This window comes from Neoarius graeffei, chromosome 14 (assembly GCF_027579695.1).
Source record: "Neoarius graeffei isolate fNeoGra1 chromosome 14, fNeoGra1.pri, whole genome shotgun sequence".
In the NCBI taxonomy this organism is placed as follows: domain Eukaryota; kingdom Metazoa; phylum Chordata; class Actinopteri; order Siluriformes; family Ariidae; genus Neoarius; species Neoarius graeffei.
Window position 1 is genome coordinate 8,038,561 of NC_083582.1, and position 19,817 is coordinate 8,058,377.

The window sequence follows — 19,817 nt, forward strand, 5'->3', positions numbered from 1 at the left end:
TGTGCAGAGTGTCCGCTGTACACACATCCCTGTGTATGAGACCTTCCTATGGAAATGACAAAATATTAATAACGAATGAGCACAATTACGGTAGGTTAACTGGCAACAGGTCAGTAAGATGATTGTGTATAAAAAGAGCATCCCGGAGAGGCGGAGTCTCTCAGAAGTAAAGATGGGGTGGGGTCCACCGCTCTGTGAAAGACTGCGTGGGCAAACAGTGCAACAATTTAAGAATCACGAAACATTCTCAATGTAAAGCTGCAAAGAATTTGTGGATCACATCATCTATGGTCCATAATATCATTAAAAGATTCAGAGAATCTGGAGAAATCTCTGTATGCAAGAGACAAGGCTGAAAACTGACATTGGATGCCTGTGATCTTCAGGACCTCAGGAGACACTGCATTAAAAGCAGACACGTGTCTGTAGTGGAAATCACTGTATGGGCTCAGGAACACTTCAGAAAACCATCGTCTGTGAAAACACTTCATTACTGCATCCACAAATGCGAGTTAAAGCCAGATATAAACAATATCCAGAAACACCGCCGTCTTCTCTGGGCCCGAGCTCTTTTACGATGGACTGAGGCGAAGTGGAAAACTGTCCCGAGGTCTGACGAATCAAAAGTAGAAATTCTTTTTAGAAATCATGGACACCATATCCTCCAGGCTAAAGAGGAGAGGGACCATCCGGCTTGTTATCAGTGCACAGCTCAAAAGCAGCATCTGTGATGGTATGACGGGGCATTAGTGCACATGACATGGGTAACTTGTACATCTGGGAAGGCATCATTAATGCTGAATGATATAAACATGTTTTAGAGCAACATGCTGCCATCCAGACTAAATCTTTTTCAGGGAAGGCTTTCCTTCTTTCAGCAAGACAACGCCAAACCGCTTTCTGCACAAATTAAAACTGCATGGCTCTGTAGTAAAAGAGTCTAGGTGCTAAACTGGTTTGCTGCAGTCCAGACCTGTCTCCTATCTAAAACATTTGGCGCACTATGAAGCGCAAAATACGACAAAGGAGACCCCGAACTGTTGAGCAACTGAAATTGTATATCAGGCAAGAATGGGACAACATTTCTCTTTCAAAACTACAGCAACTGGTCTCCTCAGTTCCCAAACGTTTAGAGCGTTGTTAAAAGTAGAGGTGATGCAACACAGTGGTAAACACGCCCCGTCCCAACTTTTTTGAAACGTGTTGCTGACGTCAAATTCAGAATGAGCATATATTTTTCAAAAAACTGTACAATTCCTCATTTTCAGCATTTAATATGTTGTCTTTGTATTATTTTCATTTAAATACGGTATAGCGTTTCCATAATTTGCAAACTCTGTTTTTATTTATATTTTACACAACGTCCCAACCACGGGCGATTGCTCTAAGACAACGAGGGAGGCTCAGCCTCCTCTAAAAATGACGAACATCGTGTAGGATGAATTGCGCTAGGCTTATGTTATAGCCGACCTTATAACATTGCTATTTCAGATCCAGAATCATAGAAATATATGTGCTCAACCCACTACAGTGCGAAATCATTCCGTTATAACTTTCCCCAGTTCGCCTAATGTGCGTGTGAGTTTTTCCCCCTCGTGACAGCGCGATGCAGCCCAGCCTCAGTGGACTTCAATGGCATTTGGGAGCTCTGCGCTTTTCAATCTCAAAATGCAAGACGATTATTGGACAAATACTGCGAAAACGCCTGCCCACGGAGTCTCACGGACTCCCAGCCTCAGTGGACTTCAGTGACGTTTGGGAGCTATGCGCTTTTCAATATCAAAATGCAAGATGGTTATTGGACAAATACTGCGAAAATGCCCGCCCCACGGACTCCCAGCCTCACAGTGGGAGGGACATGGCAGTTTCCGCGAGGAGACTGGTGATTGGTGAAAGCGGCCGGATATTTTCTTTGATTGACAGCTCGTTTCAAACATAGACAGGCAGCGGTGAATCTCAGTTCAGTCCCATGCGGATTCGCAAGTGCTGTGGTGTATTGTAAGAGATCAGCTTACATTTCAATTTCATTCATTACATACGGTTTCTACCAGCTTTTTTAGTTTGTATATATTTTCATTGTAAATAAAGTGTAAATATAGTGTTGTCAAGTTTGCTATCTTAGTTCCAGAAATTTTGTTTATTTGAATGACTGAACTTGAACTTGAGGGGGCTAGTCAGCTAGCAAGAAAGCTGCACACGGATGCCAAGCATTGCTGATTTAATTTTGGCGAAGCCATTTGCCAGTCTTCCTTTCGAGGAAAAAATTAAAATTAAAGAGCAGGGTAGACCAACGCCTCAAACTGACTTGGTGAAAAAGGTAGGGAATAATACTCGTTCCGTTCAGCTCTCCTGGTACGAGAAAGTGAATTGGCTAACAGCAAGTGACCCACATCAACAACAGTAAATAGGCTACTTTAGTAATATGTCATGGATGGACCAAAAATATAGAATCTATTTAAAATGTTTATGCTGAGTATATTATATTGGACACGCTGGAGGGACTATGTCTCTCGGCTGGCCTGGGAACGCCTCGGTGTTCTTCCCGAGGAGCTGGCCGAGGTGTCTGGGGAAAGGGAAGTTTGGGCTTCCCTGCTTAGACTGCTGCCTCCGCGACCCGGTCCCGGATAAAGTGGAAGAAGACGAGACGAGACGAGATATTATATTGGAATATATATTTTTCTGGATATGAATTAAACACAGCTACAATTTGGAAAACATTTTTAAACAAAAACACAGCCGAGAACATTTCACACTACAGACCTGGATTAAAAGTGAAGGGTTATCAAAATTGTCAATAAAACATTTCTCAGTCAAAATAAGTAAAATATAGGGAAAGTGTCATTGAATGAAATGTGTGGCACCCAGCTCTATGTTTGGCTCCCCAAGGTCAGTGCTTGTGCCTATTCCAGAACACTCTGCTGTTACTGCTGAGGTTCCTGACAAAGAGCTGCTTTCAATAATGATCAATTTTTAAACAACATGCCACAATTTTAAAATATAAAATGTTAAAATATACCCCCCAACACCACCATCATGTATATTGGACAGTAGGCTAATGGGCCAAAAGAACCTGTTATTTCACAGTTTGTGACCCTGCCAACAATCAGCCAGATCAGAGGCAAGAGTATGGGCAAAACTGATGTGTTTTTTTCTTTTTTCTTTTAAAATCTGGAAATATCGTAACCGACCAGCCTCCCCGTTTGAAAGACTACCAGCCGCCACTGTTCCCAACGTTTTCAGAAACGGGGTTGTATTGTGTCTGGCATTCTGCACCAGCGTTTACCAAGCTGCTTGTTTTCTGTGTTTGTTGACTTAGTTTCTGGTTTCCAAATGATCTCTCTGCCACTGCTTGTTTATCCTGTTTGTTGATCAGCCAAACTTTTTTTGCTTTTGACCACATTTACCACCGCTGATTTCGATGCTTGCTTCCCTTTTAATAAACATCCTTAAAGTACACTTTCACTGGCCTCCTAATCATAGCATGGAGCTCTGTTTTTTTCAGAACTCATAAAGTTTTGGTTGAATATTATCTCATCTCATTATCTCTAGCCGCTTTATCCTGTTCTACAGGGTCGCAGGCGAGCTGGAGCCTATCCCAGCTGACTACGGGCGAAAGGCGGGGTACACCCTGGACAAGTCGCCAGGTCATCACAGGGCTGACACATAGACACAGACAACCATTCACACTCACATTCACACCTACGCTCAATTTAGAGTCCCCAGTTAACGTAACCTGCATGTCTTTGGGCTGTGGGGGAAACCGGAGCACCCGGAGGAAACCCACGCGGACACGGGGAGAACATGCAAACTCCGTACAGAAAGGCCCTCGCCGGCCACGGGGCTCGAACCCAGACCTTCTTGCTGTGAGGCAACAGTGCTAACCACTACACCACTGTGCTGCCCCGTTGAATATTATTATTATTATTATTATTATCAAAATCCTCAGCTCAGACACTTTGACTGAATCGAATCGTGAATTTAGTATCGCGAATCAAATTGGATCGGACTGCGACCAGAGTGTATCGTTATACCACTTAAGAGCTAACAGGAAACAGGTGAACACAGTAGGGTAACAGGGCAATGAGGTATGGGATAGTGACAGAGACAGAACCAAAACAAAAGCACGTAGAGAAAGAAGAACAAGCGCAAGCACCAAGTAGCAACACTGTAGGAAGCTCTCTATGCACGAACTGGGAATTCATGACCACAGATTTAAGTCATTAAGGTTGGAATCGGGACGAACGTCAGGAGAGATTTTCCCAGCTCAGATCACACACACACACAGAAGCAGAGAGAGAGACTCTGTTTTTATTGGCGGAAATACCTTTGTACCAAACAGAAGAAAATACAGAGATGAACATTTCTTTTGGAACAGATTTTGGGAAAACCAGTTGGAGGACATTTTGTTTGGAAAGAATTAAAAGGATGCACCGGCGTAAAAATATAAGCCGTTCCGTTTACTCATGAAAACCACTGATTCTGATTCTTTGTCGTCTGTTTATTTGTCCTCCTCGAAGTCCAAGGAGACTGAGTCCTTTTCATGAAGTATTTGTTTCTTCATTCCCACACAGTCATATAGAATCACATGTGGGAATTTCATGACCTCCAATGATCAAGCGTTCCAGTTTACATCGGGCAGAATTGGCACACAAACAAACAAAATGGCTGATACAAGCTAAAAGCCAAAGGCTTCATAATTATCCCTCGCGGTTTGTGGGTTATATCTTATCATGAAATCGGCTCAGTGATGCATTTAATCATTGAGTAAGAATTCAAATTTGAGGTCAGTTCTGACGCTGACTCTGAGAGGTGTTTCATTACAATTTTCCGAGTAGTAGCTGGGATATTCGGATTCCGATTTATCTGAAATGCTTGCAGTTGTTACGTACATTACCTGACATGGCATTTACGGTAGCAGATGCTGTTATCCAGAGTGATGTACAATGAGTGCAAAAGTCAGGTATACAAAGTGCTGAACTTCTAGACAAGAAAGTTCTAGTGCCAGCTGAACAAGTGACAGCAACACCTTGTGTAATATTCTGTTGGAGTACCAACACTCAAACAGCCAAGGAAACAAACCAACCATATAAAGTACAACTAAATAGAGAACTCAAAACGGCTAACCCCAGGCTAGACAGTACACAACCTGGTTTGGTCTAGACCGATATGCAATTACACAATGAACAGGGAAGTAGGGGAGAGGTGCAGCCTGAAGAGGTGATTCTTCAGTCTGCGCTTGAAGGTGGTCAGGGAGTTGGCAGTTCTGACCTCAATGGGAAGGTCATTTCACCAATGGGGAGCCAAGACAGTCAGCAGTCTTAAGCAGGCTGGGCAGGAGCAGAGTGTAGGTATCTGGCTGGAATGTAGGGGTGGATCAGACTCTGGAGGTATGCTGGCCCTAACCCCTTGAGAGCCTGGTAAGCTAACACCAACATCTTAAATTTGATGCAAGCTGCGATAGGTATCCCGTGCAGAGGTGTAACATGGGAAGAACGAGGGAGGTTGTAGACCAGGTGAGCGGCAGCGTTCTGGATGAGCTGCAGGGATCTGATGGCAGTAGCTGGAAGGCCAGCAAGGACAGAGTTGCTCAGACCAGGAGCTGAGTAGATTAAGTGCTAAGAAAAGGGCGGATCCTTCGGATGTTGTAGAGGAGGAATCTACACATCCGGGTCACTGCAGCGATGTTCGCTGAGGAAGAGAGTTTTTCGTCAAACACGACCCCTAGGTTCTTCGCACTGGGTGAAGGCGATCTAGAGATGTCCCCCAGGGAGATGACAATGCCCAGGGGTGGAGAGGATGGAGCAGGAATGTAGATTACCTCCGTCTTGCCTGGGTTGAGCTTACGAACTTTACTTGCTAATTTTGTGTTTCATCAAGCTGTAACTTAACTGTTTTTGTTTGTGCATAAAAATCACGTTTATTGTCATGTGATAAGGCATGTCACAGTATCGTTGGAATGTCAGCTAAAGCGTAGGCTCTTTATTTAAGCTAAGATATATATATATATATATATATATATATATATATATATATATATATATATATATATATATATATATTTAGTTCAGTAGCATCATGATTTGCTTTCAGGTTACTAAGTAAAATTAAAATAACAGGAATATATATTGATTTCTTTAAATTGATGTTTCATTGTGGGAAAATTTATTCACATTAACTTCTAGTTGAGGGCGGCACGGTGGTGTAGTGGTTAGCGCTGTCGCCTCACAGCAAGAAGGTCCGGGTTCGAACCCTGTGGCCAGCGAGGGCCTTTCTGTGTGGAGTTTGCATGTTGTCCGCGTGGGTTTCCTCCGGGTGCTCCGGTTTCCCCCACAGTCCAAAGACATGCAGGTTAGGTTAACTGGTGACTCTAAATTGAGCGTAGGTGTGAATGTGAGTGTGAATGGTTGTCTGTGTCTATGTGTCAGCCCTGTGATGACCTGGCGACTTGTCCAGGGTGTACCCCGCCTTTCGCCCGTAGTCAGCTGGGATAGGATCCAGCTTGCCTGCGACCCTGTAGAAGGATAAAGCGGCTAGAGATAATGAGATGAGATGAGAACTTCTAGTTGAAGTTTTGTGAGCTTTTGGTTTGTTTTCTTTTCAGTCTTGATTTCTCAAACCATTGACTGTAGAAAACATGGACAGACGTCTTGAAAAAGTGATGCCACCACAGGTCTAGCGCCCCTGCTGGCTGGCTGCAGTATAATGTCTAGCTCCGCCCATCTCCATGTGTTTCAATGACAAAATCGGATATTTTTCCATGTCACTTTTCTCGTTCTAAACTGCCTTTCCGTCGAACAGTTAGTTTGATATCTTTGCAGAAATTGATTTTGAAAACTATATCGTAAGAAGGTGTGGCTACACTTGGGAATGAAGTGATTGACAGCCTTGGTGATGCACAGGACATTGGTATTGGGAGAAGGGGGCGGGGCCTATTACATGAGTAAGTGTATCTGGTTTAGACTCTCATCTCTACTGTACAGATTCTGGCTCCAAATTTGACACCATGGAGGTGGAGTTTTGACTTCATTTTTATAGAATGGAAGGCAGTGGAGCCACACCCTCCATATGGATTCCATTTTTAGGACTACGAGTGAAAACGCGACATGCAGCGCTAGCCAGTCAGAACTGCTTATTTGTATGATGTCAGATTCTGTCTGCTCATGATGATGATGATGATGATGATGATGATGTTGTTCCTCTCTTCAGGTATAATCCGTCCCAGTGATGGACTCCACGCTCGCTATCCGGTGGAGGATTATCTGGATCTCTTTGATCTTCCAGCACATCACATTCAGTATCAGATGTTGGCCAACAGGACTGCAGGAGTCCATCACGCCGACATTATCATTGGTATAATCCATATAATCACACTCCTGACTCTGTACTGTAGTGTCGAAATCGAAAATATCAAATGATGTCGCAAAAATAAAGTGGTATTCCTAGGTGTGTTTATAAGTGCGCCAAGATTTTAGAGTATAGTGGTTTGTTTGAAAAAAGAGGTGAAAATGAAATGAACATTTCTCTAGTTTGTATGTTTTCTATGTAAGGGGCGTGTCTGGAAAATAAACCAGCCAATCATATGAACCTGGATTGTAAGAAAATACTACATACGGTAAATAAATCATATTATGGAATTATGTTGGATATTTATTCAAAAAATAATTTGTAGCAAAAGTATTCAGGATATAAGGAATAAAACAACGTGTGTGTCGTGCTGTTATAGTAAAACAATCAGTGATGCGATGTTGGGATGAAGCAGAGTTACTGACACCGCCTGGAAGTGGATTATTTTCCTATAACAGCACATCCTGAAGTGTTTTATTCCTCTTACACCACAGCAATTAGGTAGCAGTTATTAATTAAAGAGTAGTTCCTGTTCTCACTTATGTTGTCGCAGCTATAAACGCACATTCCCTCTCTTGAAGTTAGCAAGACAAGAATCCCTGCAGCTTATCGTCTTGTCATTTTGTTACCGAGAAACCACAAAGAAGCGTAAACTCCTCCTCTGTCCTGAACTTACAGCTGTACCTCTGACACTGGAGACTCCTTACATAATAAATGTAAAAATAATGGACAAAGCCTTCATAGTATTTCTGAAGAGCGGGTTTGAAGCTCAAATAAGGAGGCTGCAGGCATCGCCATCTTGGCATCACCTGACTCCACCTAACTCCCAAGTCTATAAATGGAGAAAGGGGCGGGGATAATGAAGCCTGGTCACTGGAATAGTACGGCTGGAACACGCCTACTAACCTCCAAGCTAACAGGCTAGCTATGCAAGCTAGCCAACAAGCTAGTGGCTAAACTAAAAAAAGCTGCTCCGTAAGATACAGACCATAACCTCAACGGCCGGTTTACAGAAAAAAAAAAAATCACCTGGCGTGTAAGCGTAATTGTTAATAAAAACATCATTAGCGATAATATTTCCCCTGATAGCTTAGATAACTAACTTAGCTAGCTTGCTAAAAATACTGAAAGGTAAGTACAGTCTAATAAAGCAGATTAAAGCCACTTACAGGTGTAGGAGTGTGTAAAAGTTGGAAGACGAAAACTAGCAAGGCTCCATGAATTATTTATTTTCTGATGCAAGTCCTGAGGTAATGCCAGCTAGCGGCTAACAATATGACACAAACCCAGCTGTCACTCAAATCAGCCACACCCCTAATTATGCAAAAAATGTATGGCTCAATATAATTTAAACTGTTGAATGATATAAAAATTCACCCGCCCCCCCGTACAGTCGTCATGAAGGAGGAAACTAGCCATAGAGACTGAAACTGTGTTTCGTACCAGGCTGTAAACATTTGTTTTCACTGAAAAGTTGGACATTTTAACATGGGAGTCTATGGGAACTGACTCACTTTTGGAGCCTGCCTCAAGTGGCCATTTGAGGAACTGCAGATTTTAGCACTTCCGCACTGGCTTCACTTTTCAGGACCGGAGGTTGCCGCTTGCTCCTTACAGATGAACGATTCCACACGTTGTTTTATCTGTTTATTTTTACCACAATAATACTCTCCGCTGTACGAGTCCCATTGAATGAGCCGTTACTATAGAAACAATAACGTATTGTAACAAGCACATTAATATCAACCCGGACTACTGTCATAGCTGCTTTTATAGAAAACTAATCAACACCTTCTGACCAATCAGAGTCCAGAATTCATAATTTAAAATACATTAAAAATAAAAAAAAGTCAAAAGTTTGTGCACCCCATGCTCACAGAAGATCAAAGGATAGGGGTTTACTATTTTCTACAATTTTGGAATAATTATTAAAAGTATCAAGGTTACAAAATAAAATACAATGATAATTATACAATTATAAAGTGACGAGGAAAAGAAAAGAAATACATCAAAAATGATTTCATAGTTTAAATTCTGATAATCGGAGCTCCTTGATGCTTCTCATATGTTATTAATAATGTTTTATTATGAAATAAATAAAAAATGAAAGGAATCAATACTATTATTAGTAGTATTAATATTAACACCACTCTTTATGTTAGTTTTAGTAACTCGTTTCATACATAAGCGGATAAAAATGCTCATGTTCAGTCGAACATGTTCAAACTTTTTCCCTGGTGCTGTAAATTGAGTGTTCATTTCTTCTTATTTGCAGTTTTGAAGCTTAAATGCTTAATTTTCAATCAGATAATTCGCAGCTTCTTACCTAACACATCCTGTTCATCTGATCTTATCTCGCTGTGAGAACGTCGCTTTTGATTACACATCAATGCTGCCTTTGAGCTTTTTTAAAAAACATCCCCAACATGTCACGTCACGTGTTACGATACTAATCTCAAATCTTAACCCATCAGCGATTTTGTATTTGGATTAAAAAAAAAAAAAAGTCACACTTGGAGATAAAGTGATAAAGATTTTGACTCCTCCCCCCGACTGGATTAGATCTAGATAATTCTGATAAAATAAAAGTCATTTCGAACTCTCCATAATTCATGAAACGTTTAGCGTAAATCAGCAAAAAGTGGTCCTGAGGCAGGAACAAGAAGCAGAAGATCTTCACCAGGTTTCTCGTTTGTTTTTCAAAACCAAAAAAACATGCTGTGGATGTTTGTTTAAGGGAAATGTTCCGCATTTACGCCACAGCGCTGCTCAATTCTGGACTCTGATTAGTCAGAAGGTGTTAATTAATTCTCCAGAACAGCAGCTCTGAGAGGAGTGCAGGTTTGTATTGATGCGCCCGTTCGTTTTTATTATGTTATCGTTTCTGTAGTAACAGCTCATCCACAGGGACGCTTGATATACATAGATTTACGCAGATTAAATGTAACTATAAATGGATAAAAAGTAAAATGTGTCGTTCTTTAATAAATACAACATTTGCAAATTGGTGTGTTCTAAGAAAAATAAAACACTTGTATAGGAAAATAATCAACTTTTGGGTGGTTGCAGTGGGCTTTTTTTTTTTTGCACTAATGGTAATCCTTGTTTTACTAACGCTATGCTAATCGTGAGTTGTGATTGACAGGTGAAGCCAGCGCCTCCACCATGTGGGACAACAACGCTTGGTCCTATCTCTATGGCAACACCTCAGAGGTGGAGCCTCCCTTCCTCATCCAGGACTTTATCCACGCCCTTCAGCCTGAGGCCCGCTTCATCACCATCCTGAGGGAACCTGTCGAAAGGTCAGAGGTCAAATGTTAAATCATGGTCCTTGTTGGTAACCACGCCCACATGTCACATGGTGCAGGCTCAGAATACAGCGCACTAGTGAGGAGTGGAGAGTGGCACGGGAGTAGATTTTCATCTCAGTGCCACAGAAATACCAAAACGAAATACTAGATTAATCCCAAGGGAAATGTCATGAGTGTCACAACAGCGTTGTCCAACACAAATCAAGCTCAACTACAGAATCAGTCGAATTAAAGCGTATAAAATAGACAGTTGCATCTATCAATTCTACATTCTACATACATCTAAATAATCCTTTCCCATTCCAGTTTATTCCTATTAGAACCACATACAGTGGTACAATGGCTTGTCACTGGAGCAGTACCCACGAATGTACTTATCTGTACCCTTTATCAATCAGTCAGTCAATCAATCAATCAGTCAATCAATCACTTTTTTAAATTGTCATTGTCATAAATAACAACAAAATTCCGTTGGAGCAACCCAGCCATACATAGTAGGTGTAAAAGTGCATAATGTAAAAAGTGCATAGTAGTGCAAAGTCCCATAATACCCATTATAAATAGAGTCCAGTGCAGGCACGAAATGTAAACGGTCATAGTCGTAGCAGCAAGAGGTATATCAGAAAACAGATCAAGAACAGGGGCACCAAAAACAAAGAGCATGGTCAGATGTGGAGTTAATGTAATGTTGCAGCAATGCAGAGTCCAGTTCACAGTTATTGTAGGGTGAGGTGTGGTTTACTGTCCATGGGAGGAGGGGAGAGAGAGGAGTAGGGCACTGTTCAGCAGCCTCACTGCCTGAGGGTACAGGCTTTGGGCCATTCTGGTTGTTCTGGCTGGTAAGCCCCTGTACATTCTGCCTGAGGGCAGCAGGTGGAACAGGTGATGGGCCGGGTAGTGTTGGTCACGCAGGATGTTACGCACTCTCTTCAGACAGCGGGAGGTGTAGATGGTACTGATCTCTGGTAGAGTGGTCCCCATGATTTTCCCCGCTGTTTTTACCACCCGCTGGAGTGCCTGCTGTTTGGCCTTAGTGCAGCTGGAGAACCACACATACCCCTTTTCCACCAAATCAGTTCCAGGGCTGGTTCGGGGCCAGTGCTGGTGCTGGTTCACAACTCGCTTGCGAGCCAGCTGAGAACCAGTTTGCTTTTCCATAGCTCGGGGTGCTAAGGGGAGCCACGTCATTACGTCGCTGCATACGTCAGTTACGTCGCCGCGTTTGTATAAACCTTGGCGTGAACATCGTAGCAACAACAACACGGAGAAGAAGCAGCAGCAGCAACAACAACAACAATAATAATGGATGACTTCACGTTTGTACAGCTGCTGGTTCTCGCCGATTAAAAATGGCGACCTTTCGCGATCTTGCTATTGTTGTTGGTCTTAACAACTCTGCCCCCCTGCTGACGTAAGCAGTTCTTTCCTCTGGCCCAGCAAAGAGTTGGTGCTAGCCTGGAACCGGTTTTTCTGGCCCCAGAGCCAGTTCTTTGTCAGTGGAAACAGAAAACCCGGTTCCAAACTAAGCACTGGCCCCGAACCAGCCCTGGAACTGCTTTGGTGGAAAAGGGGCAGCAAGGAAACCATACGTCAGAACACTGCTGATGGCACAGTTGTGAAAGTTCACCATCAGCTGTTTCTGGATCCCGGCATTCTTCAGTTGCCTCAGGTAGTAGAGCCGTTGCTGGGCCTTTCCTACCGCTGAGGTGGTGTTGATGCCCCAGGACAGGTCCTCAGTGATAGTCACGCCCAAGAATTTGAAGTACATCACCCTCTCCACCGCCTCATTGCCGATAAAGAGTGGAGGGTGGTTGTTTTGTCTCTTCTTGCGGGGGTCCACAATCATCTCCTTGGTCTTCTTGATGTTCAGTATGAGATTATTACCCACACACCATGACGCTAGATATTGCACTTCAGCCCTGTAATGCGTCTCATTATTGTTGTTGATAAGTCCGAGCACTGTGGTGTCGTCAGCAAATTTAACAATGAGATTGGAACGAGAAGAAGCAGAGCAGTCATGTGTGAACAGGGTGTAGAGCAGAGGGCTAAGCGCACACCCTTGGGGGGCCCCAGTATTGATTGAAAGAGTGGAGGAAGTGTGCTTGTCTGCTCTCATACTCTGTGTTTGGTTTGTCAGAAAGTCCACAATCCAAATGCACAGTGAGATGTTCAATCCAAGATGGTGTAGTTTGGCTTGGAGCTTGAAGGGCCGGATTGTATTAAAGGCCGAGCTGAAATTGACAAAGAGGAGCCTCACATAGGTGTTCTTCTGCTTGAGATGCTCCAATAGTGAATGGAGGACGATGGCAATAGCATCCTCAGTTGACCTGTTCTGTTTGTACACAAATTGGTATGGGTCAAGTCTTGGCGGTATTGCGCCTTTAATGCGTTTGATGACCAGTCTCTCAAGGCATTTGGCGGGAATGGAGGTGAATGCCACAGGTCTGTAGTAATTCAGACATGTGACATTTGACTGCTTGGGAATGGGAACTATTGTGGCTGCCTTAAAACAGGTGGGGACCCATGATGTGGACAGCGATGTATTGTAAATGGAGGTGAAGACATCTGTTAGCTCCGCAGCACAATCTTTCAGCACGCGGCCCAGCACACCGTCCGGTCCGGCTGCTTTTCTGGTGTTGATGCTGCGGAGGACACGTCTCACCTCATGAGAGCTCAAGACTGGAGCAGGGTCAGAGGAAGGGAGGGGGGGCAGCACTGGGTCTGTGTTTTCCCTGTCAAAGCGGGCATAAAAATAGTTTAAATCCTCAGCTAAGGTGGCATCAGCTGAGGAAGATGTTACTGTTGCTTTGCTCTTGTAGTCCGTGATGGCCCTGATGCCCTCCCATACCTGCCTGGGGTTTATAGAGTTGTTGAAACAGACTTCAATACGCCTCCTATTGTTGTTGTTTGGCAGTATTGATACCTTTCCTCAGTGCAGCCCTGGCTCTGCTGTATGCCCCAGAGTCCCCAGAGCTAAGTACCAAGTCCCTAGCTCGGATCAGCTGGTCTACACTGCATGCCATCCAAGGTTTACTGTTCAGATACACATGAAAATGTTTCCAAGATGTAATGTTATCCACACAGAAGTTGATGTAACATAGGACAGTGGAGGTGTATTCATCCATGGATTCACGAGTGTCCGTGCCCTGCCCTTTGAATACATCCCAATCCGTGCGATGGAAACAGTCCTGCAGCATAGGGATGGCGCCCTCCCTCCGGCCATGTTCTCATAGCTTTGGTTATAGACCCAGCACTTTTGATCTTAGATGTATACTGTGGATGTAACAGCAGAGAAAGGTGGTCCGACAGACCCAGGTGGGGGTAGGCCTGAGCCCTGTATGCATCTGCTGTATTAGTATACACTTGGTCCAGCGTTTTATTTCCCCTAGTAGCACATTTCACATTACGATGGAACTTGTGAAGAACTGTTTTCAAGTCAGCATGGTTAAAGTCCCCAGCTGCTATAAAAACACTGTCCAGATGAGCTACTAAATTGTTGTTTATGCTGTCGTAAACCTGTGCTAGCTCTAGCTTAGCATTAGCATCTGGTGGAATGTAAACAGCGCAGATGTGAACAGCAGTGAACTCCCTCGGTAAGTAAAACGGTCTGCACTTTAGCAACATGAGTTCTACCTCTGGACTGCACAGTTTACTCACTACGCTTATGTTGGTGCACTAAGAGTTGTTAATATAGATGCATAGTCCCCCACCGGTCTTTTTGCCAGAGTCCGTAGTCCTGTCGGCTCTGTAGGCGGTACGTCCCGCTAGCTCGATAGCAGTGTCCGGAGTGGTGCTGTCCAGCCAGGTTTCAGTGAAAATCATGCAGCAACAGTTATAAATAGTCCTCTTTGCTGCCATATGTAGCCGTATCTCATCCATCTTGCCATGGATTGACTGGGCATTAGAGAGAAAGACGGTAGGAAGTGGTGGTTTGAATGGATTAGCCTTTAGCCTGGCCCATACGCCAGCCTGTTTACCCCTCTTCTGCCGCTGCTCACAGCGCCTCCTTCGCCGGCCTGCCACTGCGGGGTCCCCGGGAGATGGTCTGATGATCTCAGGAGGATAATACTCGGCTAACAGATGGTGTGCTCCAGTGTTTAATTGAAGGAGTTCAGAGCGGCTGTATTGGAGTGCCACTGCCCCGAAAACGTGTAGAGTAATACACAGTACCAACAGTAAAGTGCAAAAACTATGCCAGCTGTAGTAGCTCCTAGCCACTGTGTCTGTGCGTGCCGCCATTTTCCATTATATACTGCTTGGGAACATATGTACCTTCTTGGCCCTAAAAAGGAACACATAGTTACCTTGAGGTTCAATATTGAACCTATTTCTGTACTTTGGGGGACAGAAATGGAATCCTACTGTACCTCTGACAGTGTATATATAATCTGACCTATAGTTATTATGATTCCTGTCCCACCCACTCCCGTTAACTTTCTTCCTGTCCCATCCCAGTCACATGATCAATAGTGAAATTGAGTCTCATCCCACAGGAATTCCACTGGAATCCTGTGACCAAAAAAAAGTCTGCCTCTAGTCAGGAATGAAGCAAGGCACAAACAGAATTTTGGAGGCAAAAACAAAAGGTAGAGTCCAAACACATAAAACAAAGTCCAAACCAGAACAGCAATACACAGATATAAGGCTTGGTAATGTGAGACACTCGGTGCAGCGCGTATACGTCACCAAGTCTGTGTGTTTAGAGAGTTTTTATAAGCATGCGCTGTGATTGCACTCTAATCCGGAACAGGTGCAGGGTACTGTATTTAGTCCTAATGACACTCAGAGCGTGGATATATTTATTTTTTTTAAGACTCTGATTCATTGTCATTAAAGGTGGGGGACATGACCTTAGTTTGGTATATTACATTACAGGCATTTAGCAGACACTGTTATCCAAAACAACGTATAACATATGCAGAGCAGCCTGGGGGTTAGGTGCCTTGCTCAAGGGCACTTCAGCTATTCCTGCTGGTCCAGAGAATTGAACCATTGACTCCTAAAGCTGCTTCTCTAACATTCAGGCCATGCCTTCCCCAATAGAAAGGCTTCCCTTTATATGTAAAAGTTCGTAGTAAAAGAGTTTATTATCGCACAGTTGCAGTGTTTACAGTTCTTGGGAGAGATCCTCAGGGGGTAGTTCCTCTTAATAAATCCTTAGAACTGTTTAGTCTGAAAGCTCCTCATGTAAGTAAATATACTAAGTAACTTTAAAAATGCACAATGGAATTCAACACGATATCACTTTAGATCCATGCATATATTTGAAATTTATGATATTGTATGTAATGCACACACATCTTGAAACATCGATAAAGGACATTTATTGTCAAACTCAATAATTAATTCACAATAAAAAAATTCAAAGTGACAGTTGGTCCATGTTCGGACCGTCATGCTGGAGATTCTGGGTCTGTGTCGTCCAGGGGTCTCAGCAGCAGTGACTGAGGGTGTCAGGAATCTGTCACGGAGGTGAGCTAGCCTGATGTGCTGATCCTGAACTGGCGTCGTGACTCGAGGCTGACCAGGGCGTGGACGATCCCTGGTGCTCCCTGTCTGTCTGTAACGCTGACTCAAACGGGAAATGGTCGAATGATGAACACCGAAGTGCCGGGCGACCTCTGTCTGTGTACTTCCGGCACGCAACATCCCGATGGCCTGTTCACGTTGATTTTGGCTTAGGCGTGGCATCTTCAATAATGACAATTTTCCCATCATTTCCCCCGGGTATTTATAGGCAAGATTGTGTGTACAGTGCATGCAAAATTTGTTTGAAAATTAAAGCCTGTCCATGTCATTGACTACCCGAGTCATATTGTACGTTATTGAGTACAACTCCCGTAAATTCTGATTTGAGCACAGATTTGGAACTTATTCGGGCGGAACGAAGTTATTTTTCCATTGTGATATATTTCTTTTCTTCTTGAGATAAACTCAGCACGAATTCAGCAAGTTTTATCAATGTGCGTTTTTAAAGTTACTTAGTGTAGATGAAGTAGCTTCAGGTGTCTTGGAGGAAGAGTTCATGGTCCAGCATGGGGTGGAACTGACACCAGAGCGATGCACAACATACCCAGTGCAACCTGGAGAACAGTTGTGTGTTAGGTGCCTTGCTCAAGGGTACTTCAGCCATTCGTGTTGGTCCAGGGAATTGAACCCTTGGCCTTTTGGTCCTAAAGCTGCTTCTCTAACATTCAGGCTATGCCTTCCCCAATAGAAAGGCTTCACTTTATATGCAAAAGTTCATAGTAAAAGAGTTCGTTATAGCATGGTTGCAATGCATATGGTTCTCAGGGGAGATCCTCAGGAGGTAGTTCCTCTCAATAAATCCATAGAACTGTTTGATCTGAAAGCTCCTCATGTAAGTAAAGCGATGAAGTAACTTTACGTGTCTTGGAGGAAGAGTTCATGGTCCAGCATGGGGTGGAACTGACACCAGAGCGATGCACAACATACTCAGTGCAACCTGGAGAACAGTTGTGTGTTAGGTGCCTTGCTCAAGGGTACTTCAGCCATTCGTGTTGGTCCAGGGAATTGAACCCTTGGCCTTTTGGTCCGAAAGCTGCTTCTCTAACATTCAGGCTATGCCTTCCCCAATAGAAAGGCTTCACTTTATATGCAAAAGTTCATAGTAAAAGAGTTCGTTATAGCATGGTTGCAATGCATATGGTTCTCAGGAGAGATCCTCAGGAGGTAGTTCCTCTCAATAAATCCATAGAACTGTTTGATCTGAAAGCTCCTCATGTAAGTAAAGCGATGAAGTAACTTTACGTTTCTCAGAGGAAGAGTTCACGCTCCAGCACTGTTAGAATTTAGATAATGGGGTGGAACTGACACCAGAGCGACGTAAAACATACCCAGAGCAGTCTGGGGAGCAGTTGGGGGTTAGGTGCCTTTCTCAAGGGCACTTCAGCTATGCCTGCTGGTCCAAGGAATCAAACCATTGACCTTTTGGTCCTAAAGGTGCTTCTCTAACCATCAGGCCGTACCTTCCCCCATAGAAAGGTTTCTATTTATATGCGAAAGTTCGTAGTAAAAGAGCTCATTATAGCGCGGTCGCAGTCTATGTACTTCTTGGGGGAGCTCCTCAGGGGGTAGTTCCTTTTAATAAGTCCCATGAACTGTTTGATCTGAAAGCTCCTCATGTAAGTAAAGAGATGAAATAGCTTTACGCGTCTCGGAGGAAGAGTTCACGCTCCAGCACTATTAGAATTTAGATAATGGGGTGGAACTGACAACAAATAAGTAACTTGAGTAGAAAACGCAGGGCGTACAAATACAAACACCAAGGGCAGTGTCGTGGTGTGAAACTGTTCTTCAGTAGTGTAATGCTGTAGGAGAAGCTATTACTAGCTCTGTGTGTGTGTCGTGAACATCGCTTCATGACGATAATCCTAAACGGCTGTAATTTCAGCGTATTCACATTCTCTGCCTTTTCTTTTCCTTTCCTGTGAGTGTTGTAATTAACAGAGAACGAGCTGAAAGAGAGCAAAGATCCTGCAGAGATCAGTGGGAAGCTGCTATAAACGCTCACTCTGGAGATACGCAGCAGCGGCTCGTTTCAGGCTCATGTGGCTCAAGACATACGGAATAATAATAATAATAACAAGTAGAAGAAGAATTACAACCCCGATTCCAAAAAAGTTGGGACAAAGTACAAATTGTAAATAAAAACGGAATGCAATAATTTACAAATCTCAAAAACTGATATTGTATTCACAATAGAACATAGACAACATATCAAATGTCGAAAGTGAGACATTTTGAAATTTCATGCCAAATATTGGCTCATTTGAAATTTCATGACAGCAACACATCTCAAAAAAGTTGGTACAGGGCCAATAAGAGGCTGGAAAAGTTAAAGGTACAAAAAAGGAACAGCTGGAGGACCAAATTGCAACTCATTAGGTCAATTGGCAATAGGTCATTAACATGACTGGGTATAAAAAGAGCATCTTGGGAGTGGCAGCGGCTCTCAGAAGTAAAGATGGGAAGAGGATCACCAATCCCCCTAATTCTGCGCCGACAAATAGTGGAGCAATATCAGAAAGGAGTTCGACAGTGTAAAATTGCAAAGAGTTTGAACATATCATCATCTACAGTGCATAATATCATCAAAAGATTCAGAGAATCTGGAAGAATCTCTGTGCGTAAGGGTCAAGGCCGGAAAACCATACTGGGTGCCCGTGATCTTCGGGCCCTTAGACGGCACTGCATCACATACAGGCATGCTTCTGTATTGGAAATCACAAAATGGGCTCAGGAATATTTCCAGAGAACATTATCTGTGAACACAATTCACCGTGCCATCCGCCGTTGCCAGCTAAAACTCTATAGTTCAAAGAAGAAGCCGCATCTAAACATGTTCCAGAAGTGCAGACGTCTTCTCTGGGCCAAGGCTCATTTAAAATGGACTGTGGCAAAGTGGAAAACTGTTCTGTGGTCAGACGAATCAAAATTTGAAGTTCTTTATGGAAATCAGGGACGCCGTGTCATTCGGACTAAAGAGGAGAAGGACGACCCAAGTTGTTATCAGTGCTCAGTTCAGAAGCCTGCATCTCTGATGGTATGGGGTTGCATTAGTGCGTGTGGCATGGGCAGCTTACACATCTGGAAAGACATCATCAATGCTGAAAGGTATATCCAGGTTCTAGAGCAACATATGCTCCCATCCAGACGACGTCTCTTTCAGGGAAGACCTTGCATTTTCCAACATGACAATGCCAAACCACATAGCCCATGTTTACATTAGACCGTATCAGTGGATCATCAGATTAACGTTTTTAAAACGATTAGTGTGCACACAGCAACACCAATACACGATTCGCGTGCACACAGCAACACCAATACACGGATACGCTCGGCTCCGCAGGCATCCTGCGCTCCAAATCACTCCGCCCTGAACAGCGAGTGCCCTCTGGAGGGTGCGCACTCCGGCCTTGCGCAGCTCACAGAGCACGTGAGTGAAGTGCACGAGCAGTGATTCGGGACTGAGCCGCTGTGTGTGTGATCCCAGCGCATATCATTTACCACTTGCAAGTGGAAGGATGGCAAGCCTAAAGACAATCATAACTACACAATGGGCAGTATTTGCATCAGTATTTGCATCAGTATTTTCATACTTTTATACTCTTTAATGAAAGGTGATACAAGGCGGAAGTC

The 19,817-nt window shown here is 43.6% G+C and overlaps 1 protein-coding gene across 3 annotated transcripts in view; it reads left to right on the forward strand.

Moving 5' to 3' along the window:
* Positions 1 to 19,817, forward strand: part of chst15 (carbohydrate (N-acetylgalactosamine 4-sulfate 6-O) sulfotransferase 15) — a 145,983-nt gene that overhangs the window by 122,919 nt on the left and 3,247 nt on the right. For all 3 annotated transcript variants that reach the window (XM_060939217.1, XM_060939216.1, XM_060939218.1), the window contains exons 5-6: positions 7,207 to 7,350; positions 10,490 to 10,646. In XM_060939217.1, the coding sequence (XP_060795200.1) occupies positions 7,207 to 7,350; positions 10,490 to 10,646 (301 nt within the window). The remainder of the gene's footprint in view (positions 1 to 7,206; positions 7,351 to 10,489; positions 10,647 to 19,817) is intronic.